The sequence below is a fragment of the Carcharodon carcharias genome, chromosome 1 (genome assembly GCF_017639515.1).
Source record: "Carcharodon carcharias isolate sCarCar2 chromosome 1, sCarCar2.pri, whole genome shotgun sequence".
Classification (NCBI taxonomy): Eukaryota; Metazoa; Chordata; class Chondrichthyes; order Lamniformes; family Lamnidae; genus Carcharodon; species Carcharodon carcharias.
In genome coordinates this window covers 264,599,229-264,611,952 of record NC_054467.1, presented here as the reverse complement: position 1 = coordinate 264,611,952, position 12,724 = coordinate 264,599,229, and the positions used below count along the sequence as shown (strand labels likewise).

Genomic DNA, 12,724 nt, shown 5'->3' with positions numbered 1-12,724 from the left:
AGACTAGGGCCCATAAGGGACCAAGGGGGCAATCTGTGGGTGGAGCCAGAGGACATCGCTAGAGTGTTGAATGAATACTTCACATCCGACTTCACCCAAGAGAATGAGGATGAAGGTATCGAACTCGGGGAGAGAAACTGCGAGGTTCTTGAGTAAATTGATATAGGGAGTGACAAGGTATTGGAGGTGTTGGCAGGCTTAAAAGTGAACAAATCTCCAGGTCCGGATGATTTGTGTCCCAGACTGCTGAGGAAGGTGGGGAGGAGGTCGTAGGGGCTCTGACCCAAATGTTTAATTCCTCTCTGGTCACGGAGGAGGTGCCAGAGGACTGGAGAACAGCTAATGTGGTTCCGCTATTTAAGAAGGGTTGTAGAGATAAGCCAGGGAACTACAGGCCATTGAGTCTCATGTCAGTGGTAGGGAAACTATTGGAGAAAGTTCTGAAGGAGAGAATCTATCTCCACTTGGAGAGGCATGGTTTGATCAGGGATAGTCAGCATGGCTTTGTCAGAGGGAGGTCATGCCTAACAAATTTGACTGAATTTTTTGAGGAGCTAACCAGGTGTGTAGATGAGGGTAGTGCAGTTGATGTAGTTTATATGGATTTCAGCAAAGCCTTTGACAAGGTCCCACATGGGAGACTTATAAAGAAGGCAAATGCACATGGGATACAGGGTAATTTGATAAGGTGGATTCAAAATTCATTTAGTTGTAGCAGACAGTGGGTGATGACAGAAGGATGCTTTAGTGACCGGAAGCCAGTGTCCAGGGGTGTACCACAGTGATCTGTGCTGGGTCTCCTATTATTCGTCATTTATTTCAATGACATAGGTGACTGTGTGGGGGGTAGGATTAGTAAGTCTGCGGATGACACAAAGATTGACCGGGTGGTTAACAGTGAGGCTGAGTGTATTGGGCTACAGGAAGATATAGACGGGATGGTCAAATGGGCAGATAAGTGGCAGATGGAATTTAACCCTGAAAAGTGTGAGGTGATACACTTTGGAAGGAGTAATTTGACAAGGAAGTATTCAATGAACGGCATGGCACTAGGAAGTTCTGAGGAACAAAGGGACCTTGGCGTGTGTGTCCATAGATCTCTGAAGACAGAGGGGCATGTTAGTGGGGTGGTGAAAAAGGCATATGGGACACTTGCCTTTATCAATCGAGGCATAGATTACAAAAGTAGGGAGGTCATGTTGGAGTTGTATAGAACCTTGGTGAGGCCACAGCTGGAGTACTGTGTGTAGTTCTGGTCTCCACATTATAGGAAGGATGTGATTGCACTGGAGGGGGTGCAGAGGAGATTCACCAGGATGTTGCCTGGGATGAAACATTTAAGTTATGAAGAGAGGTTGGATAGACTTGGGTTGTTTTTGTTGGAGCAGAGAAGACTGAGGGGCGACCTGATCAATTATGAGGGGCATGGACTGGGTGGATAGGGACCAGCTGTTCCCCTTAGTTGAAGGGTCAGTCACGAGAGGACATAAGTTCAAGGTGAGGGGCAGGAGGTTTAGGGGGGATGTGAGGAGAAACTTTTTTACCCAGAGGGTGGTGACAGTCTGGAATGCGCTGCCTGGGAGGGTGGTGGAGGCGGGTTGGCCTCACATCCTTTAAAAAGTACCTGGATGAGCACTTGGCACATCATAACATTCAAGGCTATGGGCCAAGTGCTGGTAACTGGGATTAGGTGGGTAGGTCAGGTGTTTCTCACGTGCTGGTGCAGACTCGATGGGCTGAAGGGCCTCTTCTGCACTGTGTGATTCTGTGACTCTGACATTCATTACTGTACATTTAAAAGGGCCACAGTTATTTGTACTTAGCATTGTTGAAACAGGCCTCACAAACCATTGGTGTGACAGTATAATTCTGAAAAACATGAAGCATTGAGGCACCAGCACGGCACATGGCTTGTTGAGCCTGTCTGTCATTCAATAGAATCTTCCAGATCAACTCTCTTTCCTGCACTATCCTCACATTCCTTTGATTTCATTAGTCCCAAAAATCTATTGATCTCAGTCTTGAATATACCGAGTATTTAAACTCAGTGAGCATTCATGATTTGCTAGTGTAGGGAATCTCAAAGATTCACATCCCTCTGAATGCAGACATTTTTTCTCATTTTAGTCCTAAATGTGCTACCCCTAATCCTGAGACTGCCCCCTAGTTCTAGACACACCTGACAGGGAAAGGTCTGTCAACATTAACCGTCCCACCCCCTGAAATATAACCCCGTAAAACATTAACCCCACCACAAACATTAGAGGAGGTGAGAGTGACTGCCCTTGACATCAAGGCCACATTTGATCGAGTGTGACATCAAGGAGCCCTAGCAAACCATTTTGCAACTACAGTGCATCTGCCCTTTATCAGTGCAGGCCGCCTTTCAGTAGCATTTCGTCACGTGATATCACACAGCGCCACCCCACCTCCGCAAAAAATTTCTCCTCCCACTGAAAGACCAACACCCACCCAAAAAAAATTAATCCCCTCCCTCTGAAACATCTCCCTCTGAAACACTAACCCCCCCAAAAACATTAACCCCTCCCTCTGAAATATTAACCCCCCAAAAACATTAACCCCTCCCTCTGAAATATTAACCCCCCAAAAACATTAACCCCTCCCTCTGAAACACTAACCCCCTAAAAACATTAACCCCTCCCTCTGAAATATTAACCCCCTAAAAACATTAACCCCTCCCTCTGAAATAGTAACCCCCCAAAAACATTAACCCCTCCCTCTGAAATAGTAACCCCCTAAAAACATTAACCCCTCCCTCTGAAATATTAACCCCCCAAAAACATCAACCCCTCCCTCTGAAATATTAACCCCCTAAAAACATTAATCCTTCTTTCTCTGAAACATTAACCCACCCCCCCCCACCAAAATATCATTAAACTCCTTACTCTGAAACATTAATCCCTTCCCTCTGAAATATTAAGACTTGGGGGAGAGTTGGACAGTGGGGTTAGTTTTGGATTCCTCTAGGAAAGAGTTAATATAGATACGACGGGCTGAGTGACCTCTCTCTGTGGTATGTAACTCAATGGTTTAACGAGATGTCAGTAGTTCCATAAGAGGAAGCGACAGGATGTTTTGCTTGACAGTGTTTGATTTGAAAATCAGCTTGCTGTTGTGATTGTGTCTAAAGTCTCCGTAGTCTCATCCAGGTGTGACAGTGAATGCTGTTCACCCCGGAGTGGTGATGACAGAAATTTTGAGGGACTACAATCTGCTCCTGAGAATTATCTTCAACCTGATTGGAATCTTCTTCTTCAAGGTAAGAGCCAACAAGAGGCAGCGCTTAAATGTCCTCCTGTACTGGCACTTGGTGCTCAAAGTGCCCGTGGATTGTCTCTGTGTCTCTACTTTTTGCAATCAACAGTCCTCCAGTAGTCAGGCACCAACCCCAGATCCAAGGAAGATTGTAGGGTTGTCTGCAATTTCCACCCTTATTTCCATCATTAACCAAGGAAGTATTCCATCTGGACCAGGTAACTTATCCACTTTGAGAATACCAGACTTTTAACTGCTTCCCCTTTATCCATTTTGCCCTATTCAATTTCTATACTATTTCTACATCTCCTGTACACCTTTCTATCCCCTGTACACCTTTCCATCCCCCTGTACACCTTTCCATCCCCCTGTACACCTTTCCATCCCCTGTACACCTTTCCATCCCCCTGTACACCTTTCCATCCCCCTGTACACATTTCCATCCCCTGTAAACCTTTCCATCCCCCTGTACACCTTTCCATCTCCTGTACACCTTTCCATCCCCCGTACACCTGTCCACCCCCCTGTACACCTTTCCATCCCCCTGTACACCTTTCCATCCCCTGTACACCTTTCCATCCCCCTGTACACCTTTCTATCCCTCCCTGTACACCTTTCCATCCCCCCTGTACACCTTTCCATCCCCCTGTACACCTTTACATCCCCTGTACACCTTTCCATCCCCCTGTACACCTTTCCATCTCCTGTACACCTTTCCATCTCCTGTACACCTTTCCATCCCACGTACACCTTTCCACCCCCCTGTACACCTTTCCACCCCCCTGTACACCTTTCCATCCCCCCTGTACACATTTCTATCCCCCCCTGTACACCTTTCCATCTCCTGTACACCTTTCCAACCCCCTGTACACCTTTCCATCCCCCTGTACACCTTTCTAGCCCCCCCTGTACACCTTTCCATCCCCCTGTACACCTTTCCATCCCCCTGTACACCTTTCCATCCCCCTGTACACCTTTCCATCCCCCTGTACACCTTTCCATCCCCCTGTACACCTTTCCATCCCCCTGTACACCTTTCCATCCCCCTGTACACCTTTCTATCCCCCCCCCCGTACACCTTTCCATCCCCCCTGTACACCTTTCCATCTCCATCCCCCTGTACACCTTTCCATCCCCCTGTACACCTTTCCATCCCCCTGTACACCTTTCCATCCCCCTGTACACCTTTCCATCCCCCTGTACACCTTTCCATCCCCTGTACACATTTCCATCCCCTGTACACCTTTCCATCCCCCTGTACACCTTTCCATCCCCTATACACCTTTCCATCCCCTGTACACCTTTCCATCCCCTGTACACCTTTCCATCCCCCTGTACACCTTTCCATCTCCATCCCCCTGTACACCTTTCCATCCCCTGTACACCTTTCCATCCCCCTGTACACCTTTCCATCTCCATCCCCCTGTACACCTTTCCATCCCCTGTACACCTTTCCATCCGCTGTACACCTTTCCATCCCCCTGTACACCTTTCCATCCCCCTGTACACATTTCCATCCCCTGTACACCTTTCTATCCCCACCTGTACACCTTTCCATCCCCCTGTACACCTTTCCATCCCCCCCCCCCGTACAAATTTCTATCCCACCCTGTACACCTTTCCATCCCCCTGTACACCTTTCCATCCCCCTGTACATCTTTCCATCCCCCTGTACACCTTTCCATCCCCCTGTACACCTTTCCATCCCCTGTACACCTTTCCATCCCCCTGTACACCTTTCCATCTCCATCCCCCTGTACACCTTTCCATCCCTTGTACTCCTTTCCATCACCTGTACACCTTTCAATCCCCCTGTACACCTTTCAATCCCCCTGTACACCTTTCCATCCCCTGTACACCTTTCCATCCCCCCTGTACACCTTTCAATCCCCCTGTACACCTTTCCATTCCCCTGTACACCTTTCCATTCCCCTGTACACCTTTCCATTCCCCTGTACACCTTTCCATCCCCTGTACACCTTTCCATTCCCCTGTACACCTTTCCATCCCCTGTACACCTTTCCATCCCCTGTACACCTTTCCATCCCCCCTGTACACCTTTCCATCCCCCTGTACACTTTTCCATCTCCATCCCCTTGTACACCTTTCCATCCCCTGTACACCTTTCCATCCCCTGTACACCTTTCCATCCCCTGTACACCTTTCCATCCCCCTGTACACCTTTCCATCCCCTGTACACCTTTACAACCCCTGTACACCTTTCTATCCCCCCCTGTACACCTTTCCATCCCCCTGTACACCCTTCCATCCCCCTGTACACCTTTCCATCCCCTTTGTATATCTTTCCATCCGAGTGTACACCTTTCCATCCCCCGTATATCTTTCCATCCGACTACACCTTTCCATCCCCTGTACACCTTTCTATCCCCCCCCGTACGCCTTTCCATCCCCCTGTACACCTGTCCACCCCCCTGTACACCTTTCCATCCCCCTGTACACCTTTCCATCCCCTGTACACCTTTCCATCCCCCTGTACACCTTTCTATCCCTCCCTGTACACCTTTCCATCCCCCCTGTACACCTTTCCATCCCCCTGTACACCTTTACATCCCCTGTACACCTTTCCATCCCCCTGTACACCTTTCCATCTCCTGTACACCTTTCCATCTCCTGTACACCTTTCCATCCCACGTACACCTTTCCACCCCCCTGTACACCTTTCCACCCCCCTGTACACCTTTCCATCCCCCCTGTACACATTTCTATCCCCCCCTGTACACCTTTCCATCTCCTGTACACCTTTCCAACCCCCTGTACACCTTTCCATCCCCCTGTACACCTTTCTAGCCCCCCCTGTACACCTTTCCATCCCCCTGTACACCTTTCCATCCCCCTGTACACCTTTCCATCCCCCTGTACACCTTTCCATCCCCCTGTACACCTTTCCATCCCCCTGTACACCTTTCTATCCACCCCCCCGTACACCTTTCCATCCCCCCTGTACACCTTTCCATCTCCATCCCCCTGTACACCTTTCCATCCCCCTGTACACCTTTCCATCCCCCTGTACACCTTTCCATCCCCCTGTACACCTTTCCATCCCCCTGTACACCTTTCCATCCCCTGTACACCTTTCCATCCCCTGTACACCTTTCCATCCCCCTGTACACCTTTCCATCCCCCTGTACACCTTTCCATCCCCTATACACCTTTCCATCCCCTGTACACCTTTCCATCCCCTGTACACCTTTCCATCCCCCTGTACACCTTTCCATCCCCCTGTACACCTTTCCATCCCCTGTACACCTTTCCATCCCCCTGTACACCTTTCCATCCCCCTGTACACCTTTCCATCCCCTATACACCTTTCCATCCCCTGTACACCTTTCCATCCCCCTGTACACCTTTCCATCTCCATCCCCCTGTACACCTTTCCATCCCCTGTACACCTTTCCATCCCCCTGTACACCTTTCCATCTCCATCCCCCTGTACACCTTTCCATCCCCTGTACACCTTTCCATCCGCTGTACACCTTTCCATCCCCCTGTACACCTTTCCATCCCCCTGTACACATTTCCATCCCCTGTACACCTTTCTATCCCCACCTGTACACCTTTCCATCCCCCTGTACACCTTTCCATCCCCCTGTACACCTTTCCATCCCCCCCCCCGTACAAATTTCTATCCCCCCCTGTACACCTTTCCATCCCCCTGTACACCTTTCCATCCCCCTGTACACCTTTCCATCCCCCTGTACATCTTTCCATCCCCCTGTACACCTTTCCATCCCCCTGTACACCTTTCCATCCCCTGTACACCTTTCCATCCCCCTGTACACCTTTCCATCTCCATCCCCCTGTACACCTTTCCATCCCTTGTACTCATTTCCATCCCCTGTACACCTTTCAATCCCCCTGTACACCTTTCAAACCCCCTGTACACCTTTCCATCCCCTGTACACCTTTCCATCCCCCCTGTACACCTTTCAATCCCCCTGTACACCTTTCCATTCCCCTGTACACCTTTCCATTCCCCTGTACACCTTTCCATCCCCTGTACACCTTTCCATTCCCCTGTACACCTTTCCATCCCCTGTACACCTTTCCATCCCCTGTACACCTTTCCATCCCCCCTGTACACCTTTCCATCCCCCTGTACACTTTTCCATCTCCATCCCCTTGTACACCTTTCCATCCCCTGTACACCTTTCCATCCCCTGTACACCTTTCCATCCCCTGTACACCTTTCCATCCCCCTGTACACCTTTCCATCCCCTGTACACCTTTACAACCCCTGTACACCTTTCTATCCCCCCCTGTACACCTTTCCATCCCCCTGTACACCCTTCCATCCCCCTGTACACCTTTCCATCCCCTTTGTATATCTTTCCATCCGAGTGTACACCTTTCCATCCCCCGTATATCTTTCCATCCGACTACACCTTTCCATCCCCTGTACACCTTTCTATCCCCCCCCGTACGCCTTTCCATCCCCCTGTACACCTTTCCATCCCCCTGTACACCTTTCCATCCCCCCCTGTACAAATTTCTATCCCCCCCTGTACACCTTTCCATCCCCCTGTACACCTTTCCATCCCCCTGTACACCTTTCCATCCCCCTGTACACCTTTCCATCCCCCTGTACACCTTTCCATCCCCCTGTGCACCTTTCCATCCCCCTGTACACCTTTCCATCCCCCTGTACACCTTTCCATCCCCTGTACACCTTTCCAACCCCTGTACACCTTTCTATCCCCCCCCTGTACACCTTTCTATCCCCCCCTGTACACCTTTCTATCCCCCCCTGTACACCTTTCCATCCCCCTGTATATCTTTCCATCCGAGTGTACACCTTTCCATCCCCCGTATATCTTTCCATCCGACGACACCTTTCCATCCCCTGTACACCTTTCTATCCCCCCCTGTACACCTTTCCATCCCCCTGTACACCTTTCCATCCCCCTGTACACCTTTCCATCCCCCCCTGTACAAATTTCTATCCCCCCCTGTACAAATTTCTATCCCCCCCTGTACAAATTTCTATCCCCCCCTGTACACCTTTCCATCCCCCTGTACACCTTTCCATCCCCCTGTACACCTTTCCATCCCCCTGTACACCTTTCCATCCCCTGTACACCTTTCCATCCCCCTGTACACCTTTCCATCTCCATCCCCCTGTAAACCTTTCCATCCCTTGTACTCCTTTCCATCCCCTGTACACCTTTCAATCCCCCTGTACACCTTTCCATTCCCCTGTACACCTTTCCATCCCCTGTACACCTTTCCATCCCCCCGTACACCTTTCCATCCCCCCCGTACACATTTCCATCCCCCTGTACACATTTCCATCCCCGGTACACCTTTCCATCCCCCCCTGTACACCTTTCCATCCCCCCTGTACACCTTTCCATCCCCCCTGTACACCTTTCCATCCCCGTGTACACCTTTCCATCCCCTGTACACCTTTCCATCCCCTGTACACCTTTCCATCCCCTGTACACCTTTCCATCTCCACCCCCCTGTACACCTTTCCATCTCCACCCCCCTGTACTCCTTTCCATCTCCACCCCCCTGTACTCCTTTCCATCCCCCTGTACACCTTTCCATCTCCACCCCCCTGTACACCTTTCCATCTCCATCCCCCTGTACTCCTTTCGAACCCCCTGTACTCCTTTCCATCCCCCTGTACACCTTTCCATCCCCCTGTACACCTTTCCATCCCCCTGTACACCTTTCCATCCCCCTGTACACCTTTCCATCCCCTTGTACACCTTTCCATCCCCCTGTACACCTTTCCATCCCCCTGTACACCTTTCCATCCCCCTGTACACCTTTCCATCCCCCTGTACACCTTTCCATCCCCCTGTACACCTTTCCATCCCCCTGTACACCTTTCCATCCCCCTGTACACCTTTCCATCCCCCTGTACACCTTTCCACGCCCCTGTACACCTTTCCATCCCCCTGTACACCTTTCCATCCCCCTGTACACCTTTCCATCCCCTGTACACCTTTCCAACCCCTGTACACCTTTCTATCCCCCCCTGTACACCTTTCTATCCCCCCCTGTACACCTTTCTATCCCCCCCTGTACACCTTTCTATCCCCCCCTGTACACCTTTCCATCCCCCTGTATATCTTTCCATCCGAGTGTACACCTTTCCATCCCCCGTATATCTTTCCATCCGACTACACCTTTCCATCCCCTGTACACTTCTATCCCCCCCTGTACACCTTTCCATCCCCCTGTACACCTTTCCATCCCCCTGTACACCATTCCATCCCCCCCTGTACAAATTTCTATCCCCCCCTGTACACCTTTCCATCCCCCTGTACACCTTTCCATCCCCCTGTACACCTTTCAATCCCCCTGTACACCTTTCCATCCCCCTGTACACCTTTCCATCCCCTGTACACCTTTCCATCCCCCTGTACACCTTTCCATCTCCATCCCCCTGTACACCTTTCCATCCCTTGTACTCCTTTCCATCCCCTGTACACCTTTCAATCCCCCTGTACACCTTTCCATTCCCCTGTACACCTTTCCATCCCCTGTACACCTTTCCATCCCCCCGTACACCTTGCCATCCCCCCCGTACACATTTCCATCCCTCTGTACACCTTTCCATCACCTGTACACCTTTCCATCCCCCCTGTACACCTTTCCATCCCCCCTGTACACCTTTCCATCCCCCCTGTACACCTTTCCATCCCCCCTGTACACCTTTCCATCCCCCTGTACACCTTTCCATCCCCTGTACACCTTTCCATCCCCTGTACACCTTTCCATCCCCTGTACACCTTTCTATCTCCACCCCCCTGTACACCTTTCCATCTCCACCCCCCTGTACTCCTTTCCATCCCCCTGTACACCTTTCCATCTCCACCCCCCTGTACACCTTTCCATCTCCATCCCCCTGTACTCCTTTCGAACCCCCTGTACTCCTTTCCATCCCCCTGTACACCTTTCCATCCCCCTGTACACCTTTCCATCCCCCTGTACACCTTTCCATCCCCCTGTACACCTTTCCATTCCCCTGTACACCTTTCCATTCCCCTGTACACCTTTCCATCCCCCTGTACACCTTTCTATCCCCTGTGCACCTTTCCATCCCCCTGTACACCTTTCTATCCCCTGTACACCTTTCTATCCCCTGTGCACCTTTCCATCCCCCTGTACACCTTTCCATCCCCCTGTACACCTTTCCATCCCCTGTACAGCTTTCCATCCCCCTGTACACCTTTCCATCTCCATCCCCCTGTACACCTTTCCATCCCTTGTACTCCTTTCCATCCCTTGTACTCCTTTCCATCCCCTGTACACCTTGCAATCCCCCTGTACACCTTTCCATTCCCCTGTACACCTTTCCATCCCCTGTGCACCTTTCCATCCCCTGTGCACCTTTCCATCCCCCTGTGCACCTTTCCATCCCCCTGTACACCTTTCCATCCCCCTGTACACCTTTCCATCCCCCTGAACACCTTTCCATCCCCCTGTACACCTTTCCATCCCCTGTACACCTTTCCATCCCCCTGTACACCTTTCTATCCCTCCCTGTACACCTTTCCAACCCCCCTGTACACCTTTCCATCCCCCTGTACACCTTTACATCCCCTGTACACCTTTCCATCCCCCTGTACACCTTTCCATCTCCTGTACACCTTTCCATCTCCTGTACACCTTTCCATCCCACGTACACCTTTCCACCCCCCTGTACACCTTTCCACCCCCCTGTACGCCTTTCCATCCCCCCTGTACACATTTCTATCCCCCCCTGTACACCTTTCCATCTCCTGTACACCTTTCCAACCCCCTGTACACCTTTCCATCCCCCTGTACACCTTTCTAGCCCCCCCTGTACACCTTTCCATCCCCCTGTACACCTTTCCATCCCCCTGTACACCTTTCCATCCCCCTGTACACCTTTCCATCCCCCTGTACACCTTTCTATCCACCCCCCCGTACACCTTTCCATCCCCCCTGTACACCTTTCCATCTCCATCCACCTGTACACCTTTCCATCCCCCTGTACACCTTTCCATCCCCCTGTACACCTTTCCATCCCCCTGTACACCTTTCCATCCCCCTGTACACCTTTCCATCCCCTGTACACCTTTCCATCCCCTGTACACCTTTCCATCCCCCTGTACACCTTTCCATCCCCTGTACACCTTTCCATCCCCCTGTACACCTTTCCATCCCCCTGTACACCTTTCCATCCCCCTGTACACCTTTCCATCCCCTATACACCTTTCCATCCCCTGTACACCTTTCCATCCCCCTGTACACCTTTCCATCTCCATCCCCCTGTACACCTTTCCATCCCCTGTACACCTTTCCATCCCCCTGTACACCTTTCCATCTCCATCCCCCTGTACACCTTTCCATCCCCTGTACACCTTTCCATCCGCTGTACACCTTTCCATCCCCCTGTACACCTTTCCATCCCCCTGTACACATTTCCATCCCCTGTACACCTTTCTATCCCCACCTGTACACCTTTCCATCCCCCTGTACACCTTTCCATCCCCCTGTACACCTTTCCATCCCCCCCCCCGTACAAATTTCTATCCCCCCCTGTACACCTTTCCATCCCCCTGTACACCTTTCCATCCCCCTGTACACCTTTCCATCCCCCTGTACATCTTTCCATCCCCCTGTACACCTTTCCATCCCCCTGTACACCTTTCCATCCCCTGTACACCTTTCCATCCCCCTGTACACCTTTCCATCTCCATCCCCCTGTACACCTTTCCATCCCTTGTACTCATTTCCATCCCCTGTACACCTTTCAATCCCCCTGTACACCTTTCAAACCCCCTGTACACCTTTCCATCCCCTGTACACCTTTCCATCCCCCCTGTACACCTTTCAATCCCCCTGTACACCTTTCCATTCCCCTGTACACCTTTCCATTCCCCTGTACACCTTTCCATCCCCTGTACACCTTTCCATTCCCCTGTACACCTTTCCATCCCCTGTACACCTTTCCATCCCCTGTACACCTTTCCATCCCCTGTACACCTTTCCATCCCCCCTGTACACCTTTCCATCCCCCTGTACACTTTTCCATCTCCATCCCCTTGTACACCTTTCCATCCCCTGTACACCTTTCCATCCCCTGTACACCTTTCCATCCCCTGTACACCTTTCCATCCCCCTGTACACCTGTCCATCCCCTGTACACCTTTACAACCCCTGTACACCTTTCTATCCCCCCCTGTACACCTTTCCATCCCCCTGTACACCCTTCCATCCCCCTGTACACCTTTCCATCCCCTTTGTATATCTTTCCATCCGAGTGTACACCTTTCCATCCCCCGTATATCTTTCCATCCGACTACACCTTTCCATCCCCTGTACACCTTTCTATCCCCCCCCGTACGCCTTTCCATCCCCCTGTACACCTTTCCATCCCCCTGTACACCTTTCCATCCCCCCCTGTACAAATTTCTATCCCCCCCTGTACACCTTTCCATCCCCCTGT

At 51.3% G+C, this 12,724-nt stretch overlaps 1 protein-coding gene across 1 annotated transcript in view; it reads left to right on the top strand.

The window, feature by feature from the left end:
- zgc:64106 (uncharacterized protein LOC393348 homolog) overlaps positions 1–12,724 on the top strand; it is a 90,384-nt gene that overhangs the window by 30,680 nt on the left and 46,980 nt on the right. The window contains exon 5 of the mRNA XM_041184011.1: positions 3,171–3,280. Coding sequence (XP_041039945.1) covers positions 3,171–3,280 — 110 coding nt within the window. The remainder of the gene's footprint in view (positions 1–3,170; positions 3,281–12,724) is intronic.